Source organism: Garra rufa, chromosome 8 (genome assembly GCF_049309525.1).
Source record: "Garra rufa chromosome 8, GarRuf1.0, whole genome shotgun sequence".
NCBI classification, from domain to species: Eukaryota; Metazoa; Chordata; class Actinopteri; order Cypriniformes; family Cyprinidae; genus Garra; species Garra rufa.
In genome coordinates, this window is record NC_133368.1 from 9508232 (window position 1) to 9532582 (window position 24351).

The 24351-nt window shown below is 35.3% G+C and overlaps 1 protein-coding gene across 1 annotated transcript in view; it reads right to left on the reverse strand.

Moving 5' to 3' along the window:
- The window catches only part of col4a1 (collagen, type IV, alpha 1), a 58616-nt gene that overhangs the window by 14293 nt on the left and 19972 nt on the right, over window positions 1-24351 (reverse strand). The window contains exons 2-9 of the mRNA XM_073845828.1: window positions 3884-3940; window positions 3411-3500; window positions 2123-2167; window positions 1939-1983; window positions 1772-1834; window positions 1578-1631; window positions 1379-1405; window positions 85-162 (exon numbers count right to left, since the gene is read on the reverse strand). Coding sequence (XP_073701929.1) covers window positions 85-162; window positions 1379-1405; window positions 1578-1631; window positions 1772-1834; window positions 1939-1983; window positions 2123-2167; window positions 3411-3500; window positions 3884-3940 — 459 coding nt within the window. The remainder of the gene's footprint in view (window positions 1-84; window positions 163-1378; window positions 1406-1577; window positions 1632-1771; window positions 1835-1938; window positions 1984-2122; window positions 2168-3410; window positions 3501-3883; window positions 3941-24351) is intronic.

Genomic DNA, 24351 nt, shown 5'->3' on the forward strand with positions numbered 1-24351 from the left:
TTACCATATACAACAGACAAGAAGATATCACAAGTAAATACATATTTTCAACATGAACACAAAAAGGTGCATTAAAATCCTTACTGGTGAACCGGGTTGTCCTGGCAAGCCCTTGTCTCCTTTTTGTGGGATGGGTGTTCCAATAATACCACCTGGATCTCCCTATGAGAGTGAAATATGAACATACATAAATTTCACTACATGTCACTAACTAATGAACTGCACTACTTATTAGAATAGTTTAATCTGAAATATAATTTTGTATTAATGATGTCTTTTATCATATTAGCAGCATTTTATAAAAGCAACTGTACATTATAATGATTTCACCAAGGTTACGGTTGTTTAAGGCACTCTTCATGCTTCACAGCGTGAAAAAAAGACTGATATTTTCTCAGAATTGCAAGTTTATATCTCACAATTCTGACTAAACTTGACATTGCGAGAAATAAAGTCAGAATGTCAGAACTGTGAGATATAAACTCAAGATTGTGAGAAATAAAGTAAGAATTGCAAAAAATAAAGTCAGAATTGTGAGATATTAACTTGAACTTGCAAGAAATAAAAGCAGGATTGTGAGAAATACTGCAGTTAATATGTCTTAATTCTGACTTTTTTCACAATTGTGAATAAAGTCAGGCTCTGAAAGAAAAAAGACTGATATTTTCTCAATTACGAGTTTATATTTCACAATTCTGACTTAACTCACAAATTATTATTATTTTTTTGCTCAGAATTTTGAGATATAAACTTGACATTGCAAGAAATAAAGTCAGAATTGTGAGATATACTTGCAGTTCTGACACTTTTTCCTCAGAATTGTGAGATATAAACTCACAATTGTGAATAAAGTCCGGTTTTAAAGTCAGAATTGTGAGATATAAACTTGCGCTTCTGACTTTACTTACAAACAAAACTCAAAGTCAGAATTGCAAAAAAATTAACTTAAAATTGCGAGAAATTAAGTCAGAATTTTGAGTTTTTAACTTTTTTCGGAGAATTTCAAGTTTATGTGCGGCAATTGACTTTTATTCTCAGAATTTCAAGTTTACATCTCACAATTTTGACTTTATAACTTGCTAATTTTAATGTTCTTCTCAGAATTGTGAGATATAAACTCGTTTGTGAGAAATAAAGACAGAATTGTTAAGACAATTCAGTCACTCTGAACTGCAAGATGTGAACTCGCAATTACAATTTTTTTGAATGTATTCGGTGGCACTAATGGGCTTACATGCACCCATACATTAAAACGAATGTTTCTGCCTCTTAGACAGCCATGTTTAATTAAAAGCCAATTGTGAATTCACTGTAACATTTGGCCATCCATGACTTACTGCTTTATTATGCAAAACTAAGTAGGAATGTTTTTCCGTACCTTTAATCCCTTCAAACCAGGAATACCCTGAGAAAGATTCAGAAAAAATATTTAAGTCAGAAATCTTTTGTTGAACTGGATTAACAACATACAGTGATTTATAACACAATGCAAGATGTACACTTTAATCAAAAGTCACAATCACTCATATCCATTTGACTTATTAGAGGAATATGATATGACATAAAACTAATTATACCGGTGGTCCCTGCACTCCTGGAAGACCTGGAATTCCATCAAAACCACGCTCCCCCTGCAAAACACGAAATAAATTCAATCCCACTGAGGATAATTCTGAATAATTTAAGACAGTTGAAGTAGTGGCTCATCCCAATAGGCTTACTTTGCATTTTAAGGCTTAAAAAAATCATAAAAACAACAAACATTGTGTACCTTTGTTCCATTACAGCCTGGGATTCCTTGAGGTCCTGGTGAACCTTCTAGACCTGGAAGACCCTGTGGAAATTCAAAACAATAGCAGACACATGCAGAGATGAAAAAGGCTTTTCCTAAAATTCATCAATGCAATACATTTTCTTGATAAAAGAAGTTCAACTTACAGGAATACCTGGACGTCCTGGGAAACCAGCCACACCAGGTGGGCCCTACAAAAAGAAAAAAACTTGTTGCTATTATATAAAATTCATCAATATTTTATTTATCTGCTTTACAGAATATGACTATATTATAAAATAAGGTATTTATTTACTGTATGTATAGCATATGATATTTTTGGACACTTACTCTGTTTCCTTTAAGTCCTGGAGCTCCTGGCTCCCCTGAATCTCCCTGGGGAAAAAACATAAAAACATACTGAAAGAACACTGCAATTTTGCATTTACTAATTATGTATAGTTATAACAGCAGTGTTGGTCACAATTTGGTGTCTATATTGTGTTTCTTTGTTGTTGTTGTTGTTGTTGTTGTTTTTTTTAGAGAAAGTCTGTTGCTTTTTAAAGGTAAAGACTGAAGAAAAATTGTTAACATCCCTGGTGAAAAAAAACAGCCTGGTTTTAGCTGGTCATAGCTGGAAGGCAGGCTGGTTTTAGAGGGGTTTTGGCCACTTTTCCAGCCAGGCTGGTCAGGCTGGTCTTAGCTGGTCAGGCTGGGAAACCACGAGCTAAAACCAGCTACTTCCAGCTTAAACCAGCTAAGACCAGCCAACCAGCCTAGGCTGGTATTAGCTGTTTTTTTTCAGCAGGGATTGGATTTTTTTTAAAGCTGCAGTCTGTAACTTTTTGGTGTTCCAAATGTACAAAATTTATATAATAAGCGGGTACACCATGAATCCATTTTCCAAAACTTGTCCGTTGGCTTGTCCTGAATCACTACGGTACACTTATAACAATTTTTGGGCTATATTCTGACTATTTCAGACTGGTTTCGGGTAGGTACCGCTGCGGAGTCGCCCGTTACCTGCGTGATTCGTCATAGACATAAACACAGGGAAGTAGTTCTGGCTACAATGTTCTTCCGCAAGATGCACGCAGTTCTGTTTAATAACCGCTAGAGCGCCACAAGTTACGGACAAATGTCTGCCACTTGTCATATGAAGAGTTCATTTGCAAAGAAAAATAAAATAAATCATTGTCCATTCCAATTATTCTCAATCAAACTGCAGTTTTAAGTAATAGATAAAAAAATACAGCTAATAACGCAATAAAACACAATAAATCTGTTTTTGCAAATATGTTAAAATGATTTATATGCTCAAATTACATTCACTCCCGTTTAAAAGTGTATGAATTAAGTATCGTTCTTTATTAGTTAATTTTAGCTTACAAAGTCGCTCTTTTGGCTAATGTTTTATGCTTTGCTGGACTAATGTGTTTTTGTTTGAGTATGTATGCTCGCTACCTAAAGCTGTGCAATGTTTTTTACACTGGCTTCACACATGATGAGCATGTGTGAGCAAGGCATTTTCATTATTGTGTTCATTGTACCAGTAGCTATGTCGAACACACTCTCAAAAAAGGAAATCTGAATGGCAAAGTACCTTTTAAATAACTTCAAAATCAAAATAGTACTTTACCTTTGGTCCCATTGGCCCTGTGGGGCCCTCAGGCCCTGGCAATCCAGGAAATCCCACAAGGCCCATCAAACCAGGGAGTCCAACCTCACCCTAATAGGAATGAACAAATTAGAAAAAAAACGATCTTATAAGATCTTATGATCTTTCAAGACTGAGTACATGCTGTTAACATCACCGCACCACTAGATGGCGCAACATATCTTTCTATATAAGATTAGTGCTCTGACATTAGGAAATCCATCTAAAAGGTAAATTATGCCAAATATGGGTGTATACAGTACATCCTAAAATTACAATATGTAACAACTTTTCATAATCAACTTAATCCACCACAAACTCACCTTCCTTAAATTCTATTCTAATTCTAACCTATTCTATATCAATAAATGGCTTTTATAAGTGAGTTAATGCAAGTCAAGGTGTCTGACAGAAACAATAGCTATAAAGGAGCAATCAGAGGAAAACATACTCACCTTCGCCCCTTTAACACCACTGCAGTCACATCCACCACATGAAGACCCTGAGCATCCCTGCAAGCAGAAAAGAACAGTCAATTTCCACACTGAACCACTAAGGGGCAGTAAACACATACTTTTGGAAACACTTTTGGAAGTTCATAGGAGCAGATGCTTTTGAAGAGCTTGAACCAAATTATGGACGATGAGTAAGACCAGTAAGTCAACGCTGGCGGAATATACTAATGATGGAAATAATATGACAAATTAATAACAGCATAATTTTTGACGCATGCTTTGAAAAATGTAAAGAAGAAAGTCTTTTGTCTTATTTTTACAATGGTTATTTATGTTACGGTAACAGGTAAGATTAAATATTTGAAATATTTTGTCTAATAATCCACATGTCATATAGAGTATTAACAGACAGAGCGGCAGTCTAAAAAGATTTCACTCAGAGTCAGCCAAAGCATATTTAAAAAGATTCTCTTTTTGTGGTGACCATAGTAAAAACGCACTTTTGGGGAGATTTTACAGGGGCAGCATGCACAACAACACCAATGCAAATAACAAAGTTAACCATAAAGTAGGTAGAGTAGCAATAGTCTGGATGATTTATTCCTATTGTAGTGCAGTGTTAGGAAACAACTAACTAACAATCCTACTGCTACTAATTTACATTTCCAGAAGCAGAAAAGTAGCTGAACTGCTTTCAAAACAGCAGCCTTTCCAGAAACTTTTTCCAGCAATTATTTGTGTGAGTGATGCAGCCAAAAGCCACTGTACACCGTAAATGTAAGCAAGACAATTATCTTCTAAACAAGCAGAAGTAAACAAACAAACAAACAAACATTAGTTTACTTTTCAGTGTAGTGCTAGAAAATCATTTAAGACCAATTCATTTTGGTGAATCGTTTCATTCTAAACAGTCCTCTTTTTCTTAATGAATGTTGGAAAGTCTAAATCATTCTAGTGAATTGGTCAATCATAAATGATTCTTTCTTATATGTAAGTGCTTGAATGTCCTATTCATTCTGGTGAATCGGTTCTGTTTTAAATGATTCTCTCTTTCATAATTAACATTGGAAAGTCTGATTCATTCTACTGAACAGGTTCATCCTAAACTATTCTCTCTTGGCTATGTGTAGCACTTAAAATTCCAGTTCATTCTGGTGAATCGATTCATTCCAAACGGTCCTCTTTCTCATAATAAATGTTGAAAAGTCTGATTCAATCTACTCAGATGGTTTGTTCTAAACGATTCTCTCTTATGTGAAACACTTGAAAGTCCAATCCATTCTGGTGAATTGGTTCATCCTAAATGATTCTCTCTTATGTGTAGCATTTGAAAGTCAGATTTATTCTGGTGAATCGATTCATTCGAAACGGTCCTTTCTCAAAATGAACGTTGAAAAGTCTGATTCAATCTACTCAATTGGTTTGTTCTAAATGATTCTGTCTTATGTGTAGCACTTGAAAGTCCAATCCATTCTGGTGAATCGGTTTATTCTAAACGATCCTCTCTTTTCACAATTAACATTGGAAAGTTTGATTCAGTCTACTCAACTGGTTTGTTTCTAAACAATTCTCTCTTATGTTAAACACTTAAAAGTCCAATCCATTCTGGTGAATTGGTTCATTCTAGATGATTGTCTCTTTCATTAACACTGGAAAGTCTGATTCATTCTACTGAATTAGTTTGTCCCAAATGATGCTCTCTTATGTTTAGCGCATTAGCGCATGTTTAGCGAAAGTCTGATTCATTCTGGTTAATCAGTTTGTTCTAAACGGTCCTCTTTTTTTCGTAATGAATGCTGGAAAGTCTGGTTCATTCTACTTAATTTGTTCGTCCTAAATGATTCTCTCTTATGTGTAGCACTTGAAAATCCTATCCATTCTGGTGAATCGATTCATTTGAAACTGTCCTTTTTAATAATGAACATTGAAAAGTCCGATTCATTCTACTCAATTGGTTCGTCCTAAATGATTCTCTCTTATGTTTAGCTCTTGAAAGTCTGATTCATTCTGGCAAATTGGTTTGCTCTAACAAGTCCTTCTTTTTATAATGAATGTTGAAAAGTCTGATTCATTCTACTCAATTGGTTCGTTCTAAACGGTCCTATCATTATAATTATCTTTGAAAAGTCTGATTCATTCTTAATTGATTCGTGCTAAATGATTCTCTCATGTATAGTACTTGAAAGTCCGATTCATTCTGGTGAAACTGGTTCGTTCGAAACGGTCCACACTTTCATAATTAACATTGGAAAGTCTGATTCATTCTACAGAATTTAATCCTCTTAAATGATTCTCTCTTATGTGTAGCACTTGAAAGTCCAATCCATTCTAGAATGAATTGGTTAATTCTAAACAATCCTCTCTTTTATTATTACCATTGAAAAGTTTGAATTGGCACGTCCTAAACGATTCTCTCTATGGGTAGTGCTTAAAAAAGTCAGATTCTTTCCTGTAAATTGGTTCGTTCAGAGGATTCCTGTAAACAAATTCATAAAATATTTAAAGATTGTGTTGAAATGTTCTGTTATTTTACAGTAAATTGTGTAGATATAGGTAAAAAAAATCACAACTGATATTTCTTCTGCTTAATTTGTTCATCACCTCAAAAGAAAGAGGTCCCATAAAATGTTACTATGGTCCCCATACATTTTAGCAGTAGAACTAACGAATACAGAAAATCTTCATCCCACACGCAGTCCACTGCATACATATAAACAGTACATGTGTATGTTACAGTGAAGATAAAACAGGTAGTTGGCATGCACACAGATTGTTTGGTCTATTCTGAAAGATGACAGATACTGAGGGGCCTGTAAATTCAAACAGGGGCTTCAGGCCAAGAATTTAACAGACCTGTTCTACTGTTAAGACTCAAATAAAGGCCTCTAAAGTCCTACTAGATATCACTGAATGGACAGCTGGTCTAAGCTTGATACTGGACCCTGGGAACCCATTTCTTCCATCCACGCATCCCTCTATCACAGCAGTCGTTCTCTCGCTCACGTGTGAGGCAGGCAGCCAAATGTCTGCACATCTGGAGAAGCAGGTCTGGCGAGCACAAGCACCAGCTGCCGGGGTCGGCCTGAGACTGTGCTGCCCCCACCCGTGAGCCCTCCTAAAGACCTAACTGAATCAGCATGTGGGTGCTGAGGACCATGAGAATCACTGCTTTCGGTCTCAAATATCGCCTCTGTTGTGACCCGCTCTGGCCATTTCTACAAAAGCCCACCATCCCTGGAGTGTAATTTCCGAATGTGAACAGACCGAGCTCTGGCTATAACGATAGATCTGACATCCCTAATGCAATCTCTGTGCCAGTGAGAGAAATTCTTCCAGCAATTCACAGACGAACTAACAAAAGTGTATCCTTTTCTGCAAGGGAACTGGATGTCTTGTAAGGAACATACCCACACACACACACACACACACACACAATATCAAGCCTGTTTTTGAATAGTTTAACATAGTGCTGACCTACTTCTTAACGGTCAGACAGTCCATTAAAACAAGAACAGGCGATTTCCAGAAACACTTTGGCATTTCAGGACTTTTGAAATAATTTTTCAGAGACACAAACACTCTGTTTTTTTGTTGTCAACACTATTAAATAGGTTAGTATGAAAAGTAGGTCATTAAAGCACAGGCCTTCTTGGCTGTATCCAATGATTCAAATAGTAAAATAGCACTGTCATGATAATATAATCATTTGACTGTACTAAATTTTGCCAAATCTTTTTATTTTGTAGACATTTTAATTACTATGGTCATCTTCTTCATAATGAACATTGAAAAGTTTGATTCATTTTACTGAATCGGTTCTTCCTAAATGACTCTCTCTTATGTATAGCGCTTGAAATTATGATTCATTCTGGTGAACTGGTTCATTCTTAACAATCCTCTCTTTAATAATTAACACTGGAAAGTTTGATGCATTCTATAGCGCTTTTAGGATTGTTCATCCTAAATGATTCTTTCTAATGTGTAGTGCTTGAGTCTGATTCATTTTGGTGAATCGATTAATTCTAAACTATGATCTCTTTCATAATTAACATTGGAAAGTCTGATTCATTCTACTGAACTAGTTCATCCTAAACTCTTCTCTCCTATGTGTAGCACTTGAAATTCTGATTCATTCTGGTGAATCTGTTCATTCTAAACGATCCTCTCTTTTATAATTAACATTAAAAAGTCTGATTCATTCTACTGAATCGTTTCATGCTAAATGATCCTCTCTTTCAAAATTAATATTGGAAAGTCTGATTTATTCAACTGAATCGGTTCGTCCTAAATGACTCTCTCTTATGTGAAGCGCTTGAGTCAGATTCATTCTGGTGAATCGGTTCATTCTAAATGTTCCTTTCTTATATAATTAACATTGGAAAGTCTGATTCATTCTACTGAATCGGTTCGTCCTAAATGACTCTCTCTTATGTGAAGCGCTTGAGTCAGATTCATTCTGGTGAATCGGTTCATTCTAAATGTTCCTTTCTTATATAATTAACATTGGAAAGTCTGATTCATTCTACTGAATCGGTTCGTCCTAAATGACTCTCTCTTATGTGAAGCGCTTGACTCAGATTTATTCTGGTGAATCGGTTCATTCTAAATGTTCCTTTCTTATATAATTAACATTGGAAAGTCTGATTCATTCTACTGAATCGGTTCGACCTAAATGACTCTCTTTTATGTGTACCACTTGAAATTCTGATTCATTCTGGTGAATCGTTTCATTCTAAATGATCCTCTCTTTCATAATTAACATTGGAATGTCTGATTCATTCTGGTGAATCGTTTCATTCTAAATGATCCTCTCTTTCATAATTAACATTGGAATGTCTGATTCATTCTGGTGAATCGTTTCATTCTAAATGATCCTCTCTTTCATAATTAACATTGGAAAGTCTGATTCATTCTGAATCAGTTCGAACTGAATCAGAATCTGTCTTATGTGAAGCGCTTGAGTCAGATTCATTCTGGTGAATCGGTTCATTCTAAATGTTCCTTTCTTATATAATTAACATTGGAAAGTCTGATTCATTCTACTGAATCGGTTCGACCTAAATGACTCTCTTTTATGTGTACCACTTGAAATTCTGATTCATTCTGGTGAATCGTTTTATTCTAAATGATCATCTCTTTCATAATTAACATTGGAAAGTCTGATTCATTCTACTGAATTTGTTCATTCTAAACGACTTACAGTATGTGTAGTGCTTCAGTCAGATTCATTCTTGTGAATCGGTTCATTCTAAATGTTCCTTTCTTATATAATTAACATTGGAAAGTCTGATTTATTCTACTGAATCGGTTCATTCTAAACAACTTATGTGTAGCGCTTCAGTCAGATTCATTCTTGTGAATCGGTTTATTCTAAATGATCATCTCTTTCATAATTACCAAGTCGGATTCATTCTATTGAATCAGTTCATCCAAAACGATTCTCACTTATGTGTACCACTTGAAAGCCTGATTATTTCAGGAAATTGGTTACTGTATTTTTATTCAATAAATGCACCCTTGGCAAGTATAAAAAAAAAACTAATTTTGAACAGTGGTGCATGTCCAACTATAGTTTTACAAATGTAAACTTGAGTTTTGTACCCCATTCGTGAAAAGTGTCAGTAATTCATACTTCCTGCTAGAAACAACCAGCAGATCTCTAAAGGCCAAAGTCAGATCTGTTGAGAATCAGACATTCCAGTTTCTCCAACGCATGACGGAGTTCAGATCCCATCCCTGCTGACATGCATGAGTAGTGTGATCTCTGTACATGTGTACATGTTGCTTTATCATTTGAATGTATGTTTTAGCACTCAGAGATCCTGTGATGGCTATCGTCCGGTTCAGAACGCAGTGTGCTAGTCTGCAGCCTAGATCAGCACAGCAGGAGAACTGCTTTGAAATGGGAATTTTGTTTTTCCTTTTCGGGTCAGTCTTGCATCTCAACAAACCCAAACATGATATGAGCAGAAAAATAGCAAAAGCAGACAAGAGTGCTGATAAAACTCTTAAGTAATGCTTTTTATAGATGTGAAAAATGCGATTGCTTAAAAGTCATTGCTGTCAAAGGCATTATCGTGAGATTTTGTGTTTGGCCCGTGATACATAAACCGTCTCTCTTCTGGTTTTGTCTAGAGTGTCTTCTGCACCGCTCTCAGAACAAACAACCCGTGAAAGCGAGAAAAATCAATCAGGCATGAAATCACAAAGACACAACTTGTCCTCACCTTTACCTTTGTGCTGGTATACTAAAAGGGAGATATTTGACACCCACAGTGTGAAAGGAGTCTTTTTTTCTCAACCCTAATGTGGTTTCTATGGCTTTTAGAATTAATTTGGTAATAGTTTGGATGGAACAACTTCGATAATTGATTTCAGGCTTTGGCAGATTGTTTAATAAACATGTATAGACATTTATTTCTAAATGAGCCATGATTTTTAGGCTCTTTGTGAAAAATAAATAAACGTTGGACTGATTTATTTTCCATGAATGCATGGAAACAAATGATTAATCAATTGAAATGAACAGACTTGAACTGCTTGTTTTATGGTGTGTGCCAGTTTCCTAACATTTGTTAGTATTTTGTTTAGTTTTTTCTAGTGCAAATATCTAAGGATTCAAGATACAGGCAAAAAAGACATGAGAAATGAAGTCTTGTTTTTGTTTTTTTGAAAAATTCAAAAGTATGTTAATTAAGCATAAAACAAGAAAAAATATCTACTGTGGGGAAAATAATCATTTGATCCCCTGCTCTCTTTTGTACGTTTGCCCACTGACAAAGAAATGATCAGTCTATAATGTAACAGTAGGTTAATTTTAACAGTGAGAGACAAAATAACAACAGCAAAAAATTCAGAAAAACGCATTTCAAAAAAGTTATGAATTGATTTACATTTTAATAAGTGAAATAAGTATTAGATCCCTTTGCAAAACATGAATTAGCAAAAACCTTGTTGGCAATCACAAAGGTCAGATGTTTCTTGTAGTTGGTCACCAGGTTTGCACACATCTCAGGAGCGATTTTGTCCCACTCCTCTTTGCAGATCCTCTCCAAGTCATTAAGGTTTCGAGGCTGGCATTTGCCAACTTGAACCTTCATGTCCCTCCACAGATTTTCAATGGAATTAAGGTCTGAAAACTGGCTAGGCCACTCCAGGACCTTAATGTGCTTCATCTTGAGCCACTCTTTTGTTGCCTTGGCCGTGTGTTTTGGGTCATTGTCATACTAGAATACCCATCCATGACCCATTTTTAATGAGAGATTGTCCTGTCCCCTTAGCAGAAAAACACCCCCAAAGCAAAATGTTCCCACCTCCATGTTTGATGGTTAGGATGGTGTTCTTGGGGTCATAGGCAGCATTCCTCCTCCTCCAAACACGGTGAGTTGAGTTGATACACTCTCAAAAAGGATGTGTTAATTTTTTACACATTGTTTGTGTTATGTCTATTTTAGCACATTTTGTGTTACTTTGTGTTAAATGTGTGTTAAAAACGAAAAAGAAAAAAGAAAATATCCAACACAGTGTGTCCAACACAATATGTGTTAAATATCAGCCAATCACATTGCTGCTGAGCCGTTATTCTACTGAGACAAGCTAATTTCCTCGTGCTGCAAGTTTTCATCGTCAGGACATAACTTCGATGTGTGAAGGTAAGAAATGTTTGTATTTGCCATTATACGTTTTTAAAATGTCTTTTGTGATCGTTTGGAGACGGTCGAGGGGCATTTGGCACATATACGTGGTAAAATTGCCTCACGAATGCCGATGCGAGCTACGCCTGCGTCTGCGGCACATCACGACGGTGGGAGCTTATTTTAACAAGCTTTATAGTTTCTTTTGTCGGATTAATTGTGAACAGAATCGCTTTTAATTCATCATTGACACGTTGTAGTGCTAATGAGAAAATGCATTCGTTCGTCGCGTCTTTCTCTTTGAAAATGAACAGCTTCGTTGTGACATGTATTGTGCAAATTGCCCTAAAACGCTAACATAATCTCTAATGCTAAAGCTTTTCTGGCCTTTTTAGCTATCGCTATTTTACAATATTCGCTATGTGTAGCCTATAAATAACAAAAGTATCTTTATTTTACTCTTGCAGCTTTGACTGGAAGACACTCCTGAAGTGCTTGTGGCAGTTACTGACATGACAGAGACAAACGAGAGACTTCATCTCACGACCCTCACCATCACTTGTATGCTGATAAAAATATGTAAATAAAACGATTAATGCTTAAGAGGTTGTCAAATACCCCTTTTTTTAAAAGTACAAACTTTATAAACCATTAACAACTTTTCACTCAAGGAACAATTATATGTTGAAATTACTGAATTGATTGTTTACCTCTCTTTTTTTAACCTTTTTGAGTTTTTATGTAATTGTTAGTAGCAGGTTTAATAAATTGTGTTTAAACTATACATTAGTTTGCAGTGTCTTTATTGCATACAAAAATTTGGTAAAAAATAACACATAATTGACACAAATTGTGTATTTATAACACAATAGTGTGTAGAAAAAATCAACACATTTTCTGTGTTAGCTGGAATAACACACTAGTTGAGTTAAAACTAACACAAAATGTGTTGTCCTTAACTAGACACAAAGGTGTGTTAAGAAACAACACAGGCTGTGTTGTTTTTAACACATCCTTTTTAAGAGTGTACCAAAGAGCTCGATTTTGGTTTCATCTGACCACAACACTTTCATCCAGTTCTCCTCTGAATCATTTAGATGTTCATTGGCAAACTTCAGACGGGCTTGTACATGTGCTTTTTTGAGCAGGGGGACCTTGTGGGTGCTGCAGGATTTCAGTCCTTCACGGTGTACAGTCGTGGCCAAAAGTTTTGAGAATGACACAAATATTAGTTTTCATAAAGTTTGCTGCTCAACTGCTTTTAGATCTTTGTTTCAGTTGTTTCTGTGATGTACTGAAATATAATTACAAGCACTTCATATGTTTCAAAGGCTTTTATCGACAATTACATGACATTTATGCAAAGAGTCAGTATTTGCAGTGTTGGCCCTTCTTTTTCAGGACGTCTGCAATTCGACTGGGCATGCTCTCAATCAACTTCTGGGCCAAATCCTGACTGATAGCAACCCATTCTTTCATAATCACTTCTTGGAGTTTGTCAGAATTAGTGGGTTTTTGTTTGTCCACCCGCCTCTTGAGGATTGACCACAAGTTCTCAATGGGATTAAGATCTGGGGAGTTTCCAGGCCATGGACCCAAAATTTCAACGTTTTGGTCCCCGAGCCACTTAGTTATCACTTTTGCCTTATAGCACGGTGCTCCATTGTGCTGGAAAATGCATTGTTCTTCACCAAACTGTTGTTGGATTGTTGGAAGAAGTTGCTGTTGGAGGGTGTTTTGGTACCATTCTTTATTCATGGCTGTGTTTTTGGGTAAAATTGTGAGTGAGCCCACTCCCTTGGATGAGAAGCAACCCCACACATGAATGGTCTCAGGATGCTTTACTGTTGGCATGACACAGGACTGATGGTAGCACTCACCTTTTCTTCTCCGGACAAGCCTTTTTCCAGATGCCCCAAACAATCAGAAAGAGGCTTCATCGGAGAATATGACTTTGCCCCAGTCCTCAGCAGTCCATTCGCCATACTTTTTGCAGAAGATCAATCTGTCCCTGATGTGTTTTTTTGGAGAGAAGTGGCTTATTTGCTGCCCTTCTTGACACCAGGCCATCTTCCAAAAGTCTTGGCCTCACTGTGCGTGCAGATGCGCTCACACCTGCCTGCTGCCATTCCTGAGCAAGCTCTGCACTGGTGGCACTCCGATCCCGCAGCTGAATCCTCTTTAGGAGACCACCCTGGCACTTGCTGGACTTTCTTGGACGCCCTGAAGCCTTCTTAACAATGCAGTGGAAAGTTTTTTTCGGGATTAAGTTAATTTTCATGGCAAAGAAGGACTATGCAATTCATCTGATCACTCTTCATAACATTCTGGAGTATATGCAAATTGCTATTATAAAAACATAAGCAGCAACTTTTCCAATTTCCAATATTTATGTAATTCTCAAAATTTTTGGCCACGACTGTAGTGTGTTACCAATTGTTTTCTTGGTGACTATGGTCCCAGCTGCCTTGAGATCATTGACAAGATCCTCCTGTGTAGTTCTGGGCTGATTCCTCACCGTTCTCATGATCACTGAAACGCCATGAGGTGAGATCTTGCATGGAGCCCCAGACCGAGGGAGATTGACAGTTATTTTGTGTTTCTTCCATTTGCGAATAATCGCACCAACTGTTGTCACCTTCTCACCAAGCTGCTTGCCGATGGTCTTGTAGCCCATTCCAGCCTTGTGTAGGTCTACAATCTTGTCCCTGACATCCTTGGACAGCTCTTTGGTCTTGGCCTTGGTGGAGAGGTTGTAATCTGATTGATGATTGCTTCTGTGGACAAGTGTCTTTTATACAGGTAACAAGCTGCTGAGCAGGGAGTGCTCCTAATCTCAGTTTGTTACCTGTATAAAAGACACCTGGGAGCCAGAAATCTGGCTGATTGATAGGGGATCAAATACTTATTTCACTACTATTTTATGCCATTAAAATTATAGACTGATAATTTCTTTGTCAGTGGGCAAACGTACAATATCAGCAAAGGATCAAAAAAAAAAAAATTTCTCACAAAAAAAAAAAAAATTCTCCCACCTTGTTACTTGAGGTGTTCCTGGTTGAAAATGCTACAAGAAATTGCTCTTAAATGTCAAATTATGCTACATTATTACCATATTGGATTCAATCATGGTTTTTTTATTATTAAATACGTTTTTGTGTCTTTTTGGAGCTGATTGGTTGTCATTGCATCATTGATCTGAGCTTATACACCTCAATGTTAGGTGAATACGACCACAATTATCCATAGTTATAGATTTTTCACTCTAAAACTGAGGTGCATAAACTCAGATCAATGATGCCTACGATCAAGCCGGTCAAAAAAGACACAAAGCCTGTGCTAACTGAATGAAAATAAAAAAGACGAACGAAGACAAACAGATTGAATCCAAGATTTGGTAAAGAATTTTCAGCGCAGCACAAGGGCTGAGAAAAATTAAGAAAAATACTGTTATCAATTTTACAAATCAGCCGAAATAGGTCAAACTGATGCTTAAATGACGTTTCATGACCTAAAATCTGTTTAAACATCTGGAACAGACATTTATTTCAACCTAAAATCTCCAGCATGTGCACATGCTCTTCAGAGTCTGAATACATCTTCTGAGTGTTCTTGTAAAATCAAGCAGATCTTAAAAAGATAAAGGTGAAGGAGGAGTGGGAAGTACGTGTGCAATTAAAAACTGCAGGGAGGCTGTTTTAGGAGGGAGCATTTAGAGGCCACTTCGAGGCGACTCTCAGTATTTTAACTTAATGAGTGCAGATAGCAAGAGCAGAGGAGTGTAAAATAGTCAAAAAGATTGTGAAATGAAGCCCCTAAATCCCTGAGGTACAAACAGTTTGGGCGGATTCTGTCGGTTTGGCTTCCCTCCATGTGTATTTCAGCACTGGGAAGGCAGTACAGAATTTCTTTTGCTTAAACACTGTGAAAGACAGATGTAATGTATAATGTATGTAAGAACGAGAGAGAGAAACAGCATGTGTCATATGTCAAGCTGGCCTTTCTCTTTGACAGGATACAGCAGTGGAAAGGAAAAGACTGATACCAGCTGTCCAGTAAAGCTAACAGTTAGTGTATCATATGCTTTATGTAACTGGTGTAACTGGTGACTTGACGCACAAATCTCAGATATAACCTGAAAGGTCAGGAAATGCTATTCACTTTGGCATTAATTGGGAGCACACAGTTATAACAAGCTAACTTTGTTTTGTGATTTATCAATAGACCTTTTGCTTGGGCAAAAGTGTCACATGAATCTTGCCTTGGTAAACCTAAAAAAAAAAATGTCTTCATAATCTCTGCTTGCAAAAGCTACAGTTCATTTTAGGTTCTGAAATCCACAACAACATGATGCATTAAAGATGCATCTGGTTCAGCTTGCTCTTCTAAAACCAGGGAGGCCTAGGCGGCCTTTAGGGGGCTTAATTTAATTATTTTAAATTAGTTATTTTAACTATCTTAACTACAAAAAAGATACCAAAAACACAAACAATTAAGATGTATAATGTTAAACCAAATCATATTTTTGAGATTATTAATTTTAACAGAATTACTAGAATTACTAGTACATATCAACTGGGATATTGTCTTGAATAAAAGGGGTCTTGGAGTCAAATAGGATAAGAACCACTGGCCTAAACCCATTTAGATGTCATTACTGTGAAATATCCATTCAAAAAAATAAAAAAATAAATACAATAAAAAATAAAACTATGATCTGTGGTTCAAGCATATTTTTATTCATTTTTTTATTGTGTTAAATTATAATAATTTTTATTACTCAAAAAAAGTTAAAAAAAAAAATATTTCAAAACGTTTACTAAAATAACTAGTACTAATTAAACTAAAACTAATACTTAAACAAATACACTACCAAAGTTTTTGAACGGGAAGATTTTTAACATTTTTTTAAAGAAGTCTCTCCTGCTCACCAACCCTGCATTTATTTGATCCAAAGTACTGCAAAAACAGTATAATTTAGAAATGTTTCTTTGATGAATAGAAAGTTCAGAAGAACATCATTTATCTGAAATAGAACTATTTTGTTATTATATATGTATTTTGATCACTTTTGATCAATTTAAAGCATCCTTGCTAAATAAAGTATTTATTTAGCAAGAAATTAATAAATAAAATAAATAAGAAAAAAAAAATACTGACCAGTTTTTTAATGGTATAATGTATAAAGCTTTTCATTTGAGATAAATGCTGATTTTTGGATCTTTCTATTCAGCCAAAAAATCCTAAAAAAATAAATAAAAAAAAGACTGGAGTAATGATTCTGAAAATTCAGCTTTGCATCACAGAAATAAATTACATTTGAAAAAATATTAATATGGAAAGCAGTTATTTTTCAACAGTAAAAATATTTTACAATATGACTGCTTTTGCTGTATTTTGGATCAAATAAAAGGCTTGGTGAGCAGAAGACTTTACATTTAAAAATCTTACTGGTAGTGTATTTAAAATAAAAATGAAAAAACACAACAAAATTACTAAAACTTTAAAATTAAAGTGAAAACAGAAATTCTGAAAATTTTAATTTAATTCATAAATTAACAAATTTATAACAGTAATTATACTACAATAACACTGCACTTCTGTCAAACCTCAAGTGTTATTATTTAATATATTTAGCTACAATTAAGCTAATTTGTTGGTTAAAACATTAAGTAATATTTTTTGCAATCCCATTTGTTGCCACTAGAGGCATCGTAATTGAAACCCTTGTATGGGAACGTTGATTATAAGCAAACAGTTGTGTACAGCATGAGAGAGTATTAGTCTGACAGTCACAGGATTGTTTTCTGCAGTGTAAACAAGTAAGGGCACTTTCATGAAGATTGCCTGATTGCTTTGGTGGGTCGTTTATCTAAAGAGAATCAGAGTATTGTTGTTGTTTTTGTTTTCTGAAACAACAACAACTAAAACAAAAGCTTTCCTGTTGGTGCCCTGCCAAATGTAACATTCAGGCCCTCTCGCTGCTCATATCTGTAAAGCTTAGGGGTGCTTCCTTCCTTTACAGATAGAAACACACTGAGAGAAACGTTGCGATAAACGTGTTAACCCTTCATATGTTCAATAAACTTTTCAATAAACACATTTACAGAAGGATTTGAGAATGTCCGGTCTTTATCTCTCACACACCATAACAGGGCAGCAAAATCAGGCCTACAGCATGACATTCCTGTCAGCAGACCTCCGATTACAGTCGCCATATGGAGGCTGTTAAGATAGTGTTACCACATTAAACAGCTCTCTGCTAAAGATGTCATTAGCAAGTCAAAGCTAAGTGCAACATGTTAGGTTTAAGGTGGAAACTGAGGCTGTGAAACGCTAAAACTGCCCATAAAAGTAACAGTCGGAGAAACTAGGCCATGCTCCTAATATGGAGAAGTAGCACTGAGCTGACCATGAAGCATTATCAGTATCAGAAGCGAACTGGGTTTGAATGATGTTCATTGTGTCAGTCCTTTTGAATTCATACAGTTGAAGTCAAAAGTTTAGATACACCTTAGAATCTGCAAAATGTTAATTATTTTACCAAAATAAGAGGGATCATACAAAATGTATGTTATTTTATATTTAGTACTGACCTGAATAAGATATTTCACATAAAGACGTTTACATATAGTCCACAAGAGAAAATAATAGTTGAATTGCTAAAAATGCCACCATTCCAAAAGTTTACATACACTTGATTCTTAGTACTGTGTTGTTACCTGAATGATCCACAGCTGTGTTTTTTTAGTGATAGCTGTTCATGAGTCCCTTCTTTGTCCCTTTCCAACAATGACTGTATGATTTTGAGATCCATCTTTTCACACCGAGGACAAATGAGGGACTCATATGCAACTATTACAGAAGGTTCAAACACTCACTGATGCTCCAGAAAGGAAACACGATGCAGTAAGAGCCGGGGGTGTGAAAACTTTTGAATGGAATGAAGATGTGTACATTTTTCTCATTTTGCATAAATATCATATTTTTTTTTTCATTTAGTACTGCCTTTCAGAAGCTACAGAAGATACTTACCAATGTTTTCCAGAAGACCAAATAAGTTAAATTTACCCAGATCTTCAAATTCAAAAGTTTTCACACCCCCGCCTCTTAATGCATCGTGTTTCCTTTCTGGAGCATCAGTGAGTGTTTGAACCTTCTGTAATAGTTGCATATGAGTCCCTCAGTTGTCTTCAGTGTGTACAGTCAAGTACACAAAAATGCTAAAAAACAAAGAATATGAGGGACCTGAAGGATTTTTCTGAGGAAGAGCAGGCAGTTTAACAGTTCAGGACAAACAATGGACTCATGAACAATTTTCACTACACAAAAAAAAACAACAAAAAAAAACAGCTGTGGATCATTCAGGTAACAACACGGCATTTTTATAAATGTAACCATTATTTTCTTTTGTGGACTATATTTATGTCTTATTCAGGTCAGTACTAAATAAAAATAACATTATTTTGGATAACATAACTTTGTACTTTATACATAAGTTAAAGTGTGTTTAAATGAACCCATGAAATGGCTTGATGAGTAGAGTTTTCTTTCCTGTTTTGAAATATTTCCTCAGGGATGGGTGGGACATGCTACATTTACAGGAATTTGGTAGATGCTTTAATCCAATGCAGTTTATATTGTATTCAGTATAAGATAAACATAAAACAAGTGGTTTAAAGATGTTCATTGTATATACAGAAACAACATATTCTACATATTGCAAAATATGCAAAACGTGCATATGCAGGGTCAGAAAGCTCTCAGATTTCTTAAAAAATATCTTAATTTGTGTTCAGAAGATAAACGAAGGTCTTACAGGTTTGGAACGACATGAGGGAGAGTAATTAATGACAAAATTTTAATTTTTGGGTGAACTATCCCTTTAAATAGCTTGCATTATAAATGCCCAGAGGATGCTTCCTACCACTACTTCCACTTTGTTCAATACAGGACTGTGTGTTAACAGGAAGCATGGCTTTCCTGGCCAGTCCTGATTCATTACAGTAGCATATTTGACTCAGAACTTGACAAAAGACTACTGCAGCCAAGAGCACCGCCAGTGAGGAAAAGGTCTCTCCAACAAGGAGAATAGAAGGAAATCTGGTGATTCAGCTTTGGGATCATCCCATTTTGGATGAAATCACTGCTCCTTATTTGCGGCATTGTTATATTGCTGCTAACTAACATCTGTGCACATCTGTATAACAGTGGTGCAGTCAGAAAGGACTTTTCTCACAGTCGCCAACATTAAACGTGCACATCCATTCAATGTCCCATTGTGTTCACATGTACACATTGACACGCCACTGAAAGCGTCTGAGGCCATAGGCTAAGCATTCCTTAATCGGACGGTCCACACGCATTGTCCTACACACGCCTGGAATCTCCCAGAGGAGACTGGAAATGACCTCATCAGTCAACAATGACAGAATGCCCTATTGTGTGTTTGTGGACATGGTTTATACTGGACTGCTGTATGAATCATACTACTGTAACATCTTTATAATTCAGATTAAATCACAATGGATTACCACAATATCGGAAAACAGTTGACAGCTAGACTTAACAGACATGCAGCACTATAGACATTTGCTCAGATGATTGGCATGGTGAGAAGTGTAGTGGTCTGATGTGGTCACTACAAATGCGATACTGACCTCACTACAACCACAGACACAAAAATTCAACCCTTATATTCCTCTCTGTCTCACGTTACTCAGAAACAAATAGTTGCATATGGCATAAATAAATAAACAAACAAATAAATAAATAGGTGGAATAGTTGCTAACAAACGTATTTAGTTTTATTTTATTTTTGCAGTGTGTGTTGCAAATTAATTATTGTAACTGCAACTTTCTTGTACTGGTGACCTTGCATTGCACAACTGCAACTTTATTTCACTTTAAGTGTCTCATATAATATTCTCATATAATTTTCACAGTTTGGAATCTGAACACACTTAAATAATGGGTAACATTTTATGTTAGGATGACAACTCTGGAATTCTGGAAGCCTGGTTCTGTCAAGTCAAGTCAAGTCAAAAAAATAAATAAATAAAAAATAAAATAAAATAGGTAATTCTGACTTTTTATCTTACAATTCTGACTTTTTTCTTGCAATTCTGAGGAAAGTCAAAACTGTGAGATGTTACAACTATAGGTCACTTATGGAAGCCTGTTTCTGGCACGGAATAAAAATAAAATAAATAAAATAAAATAAAACAGGTAATTATGACTTTTTATCCAACAAATCTGACTTTTTTCGTGCAATTCTGAGGAAAGAAGTCAAAATTGTGAGATGTTACAACTATAGGTCAATTATGGAAGCCTATTTCTGTCACAAAAATAAAATAAAATAAAATAAAATAGGTGATTATGACTTTTTATCTTACAATTCTGAATTTTTTCTTGCAATTCTGAGGAAAGAAGTCAACATTGTGAGATGTTACAACTATAGGTCAATTATGGAATCCTGTTTCTGTCATGAAAAATAAAATAAAACAAAATAAAATAAGAAAAAAATGGTAATTATGACTTTTTTTTCTTACAATTCTTACAATTCAATTTTTTCTTGGAATTCTGAGGAAAGAAGTCAGAACTGCAAGATATTACAACTAGGTCAATAATGGAAGCCTTTTTCTGTCAAATAAAAAATAAATAAATAAATAAATAAAATAAAATAAAATAAGAAAAAAAATGATAATTATGACTTTTTGTCCTACAATTCTGACATTCTTTCTTGGAAATCTGAAGAAAGAAGTCAGAACTGCAAGATATTACAACTAGGTCAATAATGGAAGCCTTTTTCTGTCAAATAAATAAATAAATAAAATAAAATAAAGTAAAATAATATAAAAAGTAATTATGACTTATCTCACAATTCTGACCTTTTTCTTGAAATTCTGAGAAAAAAGTCAGAACTGCATGATGTACTATAGGTCAATTATGGAAGCCTGTTTCTGTCACGAAATAAAATAAAATAATAATAAAAAATAAAATAAAATAGGCAATGACTTTTATCTTACTTAGTACATTATCTTATCCTACATATTACTTTTTTTCTTGCAATTCTGAGGTTAAAAAAATCTGAATTGTGAGATGAAAAGTTGCAATTATCTTTTTTATTCTGTAGTTAAAACTAACTTCCATAATTATTGCATAACCGTTATTTACGGCATATATTAATGTTATATTAATGTTGGTTATTAAGTGAAAATACAATTGTTCATTGTTTATTCATGCTAATTCACAGGGCATTAACTAATGCGAACAGATACAACATTTGATTTAGAAAATACATTCGTAAATGCTGAAAATAACATTAAGACTATGAATGTTTAAAAGTAGCCTATTGTTTATTGTTAGTTAACTAATGGTAACCAACGAAACTGTATTGTAATGATTTTTGGCATAGACAAAAGAATATGTGATGCACACTGAATGACAACAGCAAGAGCTAAACTATTCAAATGGCAAAAGTTCAGCAAGAAAACTAAAGATGTTCATTCATGACATCAGTACTCAAGGGTGTACCCTGTCTCATATTTTAAAGAGGGGCCCCACAAAATTTCCATATGCAACTGCTGTCTGTGTTTTTCGGTTACACGCATATGCTGCACGTAAGCATGCGTTATATATGTCATAATGAAAACAGCAGGAATTCATGGCAACAACAAAAACATTCACTTTTTAACACACTCCAGATGTTCAGCAGTAAGCACTTGGCTCCCTCATGTTCCTCAGTGGAATTAAAAACACACTTTAATTGTTTAAAGCCAGCGCTGACAAGAGTCGTAATTATATCAGTTCACCTTTCTGCACCTCTTTCTGTTTTCACATGACTCTGGTCAGACCAAAGGGCTGAGACAGTAACCGAAGTGACGTTATGTTTTCTGTCAGGACTCTTTTGTAGGTCATCTTGAGTAAAGTAAACCATCTGAAGATTACAGATTAAACCTGTACGTCACAACTGCAAGTCACATGCAGCAGTGCATGACTCCATATTAACTAAGGGCAGTGTTATTTGTGACCCTGGACCACATTTTTTTAAACTGAGATTTATACATATATAGGACAATACAGTATTTGGCCGAGATACAACTATTTGAAATCTGCGGGTGCAAAAAATCTAAATATTGAGAAAATGGCCTGTAAAGTTGTCCAAATGAAGTTCTTAGCAATGCATATTACTAATTTGAAATTAAGTTTTGATATACACAGTAAAAATTTTCACCAGATTCAACTTAAAAACCTAAGTTCAGCAGCTGCCTTAAAATTTTAAGTTAAATCAGCTTAAAAGTCCAAGTCATTTTAACTTGTTACAATAAAAATTAGTTGATTTAACTTTTTTGATTTTAAGGCAGCTCCTAAACTTAAGTTTTTAAGTTGAAACTGGTGAAAACTTTTTACAGTGTATTTACAGTAGGAAATGTACAAAATATCTTCATGGAACATGATCTTTACTTAATATCCTAATGATTTTTGGCATAAAATTGATCATTTTGACCCATACAATGTATTTTAGCTATTGCTACAAAAATACCTATGCTACTTAAGACTAGTTTTGTAGTCCAGGCTCACATTTTAGTATTATTTATACTATTATAGTATTTAGTAATAATTTAATTTACCTTTTTAGTTTAGATTTAATCTTTTAATTAGTGGTGGGCCGTTATCGGCGTTAACGTGCTGCGTTAACGTGAGACTCTTAACGGGCGATAAAAAAAATATCGCCGTTAATCTATTCTCAAAGTTGGGTTGGGAGCTGGGCCTATTCTATGCAAGCTATGATGACTTTCACCTTGATAGTTTAGCACGGATGTGTACCTAGCCGAATTGCACTGTAGGGGGCGAGAACGAGTCTTCGAACCTGTGTGTATGCCTACTGCGAAATTACCACATCAAACGAGACGTGCTAACATGGATGCAGCTATGAAGCCGCCGGGTTTGCTTCAGGGCAGGGGCGTTGCTAGACCCTTTTAACTGGGGCACGTGCCTGAGTTACAATTTACTTTGATAATCCCGAAATAAAGACATTAAACTATATGCAACAACTGAATTGACGCCTCTAAAAGCAACACAGTTTAACCAAAGACTATGCACGTAGATATCCATGCCCGTGCGCATCTGTGTATTTAACTGCAACGCGCACGTCGCGCAGCCTTTTACGCAGAAGTACATGCAGTGTAGGAATAGTTGGTCACACAAGTTTGTATAGTTAATTGTGTTGTAAATGCAATTGTCAAGCAGTTTGTGATGCATTTTGGAAACAGGAGATGAGCCCCTGGTGTAATGCGCCACCTGGCTTGAGAAACCCGTTCTCAAAGACTTACTTTTAGTCATTATTTGGGTAGCACCCATATTCTGAATGCCTTCGGCAGAATTCAAATTAGCCATTTTAATCTAGATTAATCTAGATTAATTCCAAGATTACAGGGAGATTAATCTAGATTAAAAAAAATCAATCTATGCCCACCACTAATTTTAATTTATTTTTTGTTTGTTTTAGTACTTGAACTTCTTTCACTTAACAGGCAACATTTCTTCATTTGTTTCAGGCTATATTTCTAAAAAAAAAATCAATATTTAGATTTATTATTTTTATTTCAATTAGTGAAAAGACGTTTTAATAGTTTTAGTCTTAGTTTCAGTTAGCAATAACAACACTGACTCATATTTTGTATGCAAATTGTAATATAGCCATCAGAAAAGATTAGATCAGAGACAGACAGAGCTTTTAATTCTGAATGTTTTGCCAAAAAGAGGATACAGCAACTTCATTAGGACACAATCCAACGCTCTAAAGAGTGACAAGAGTGCAAAGGCTGTCAA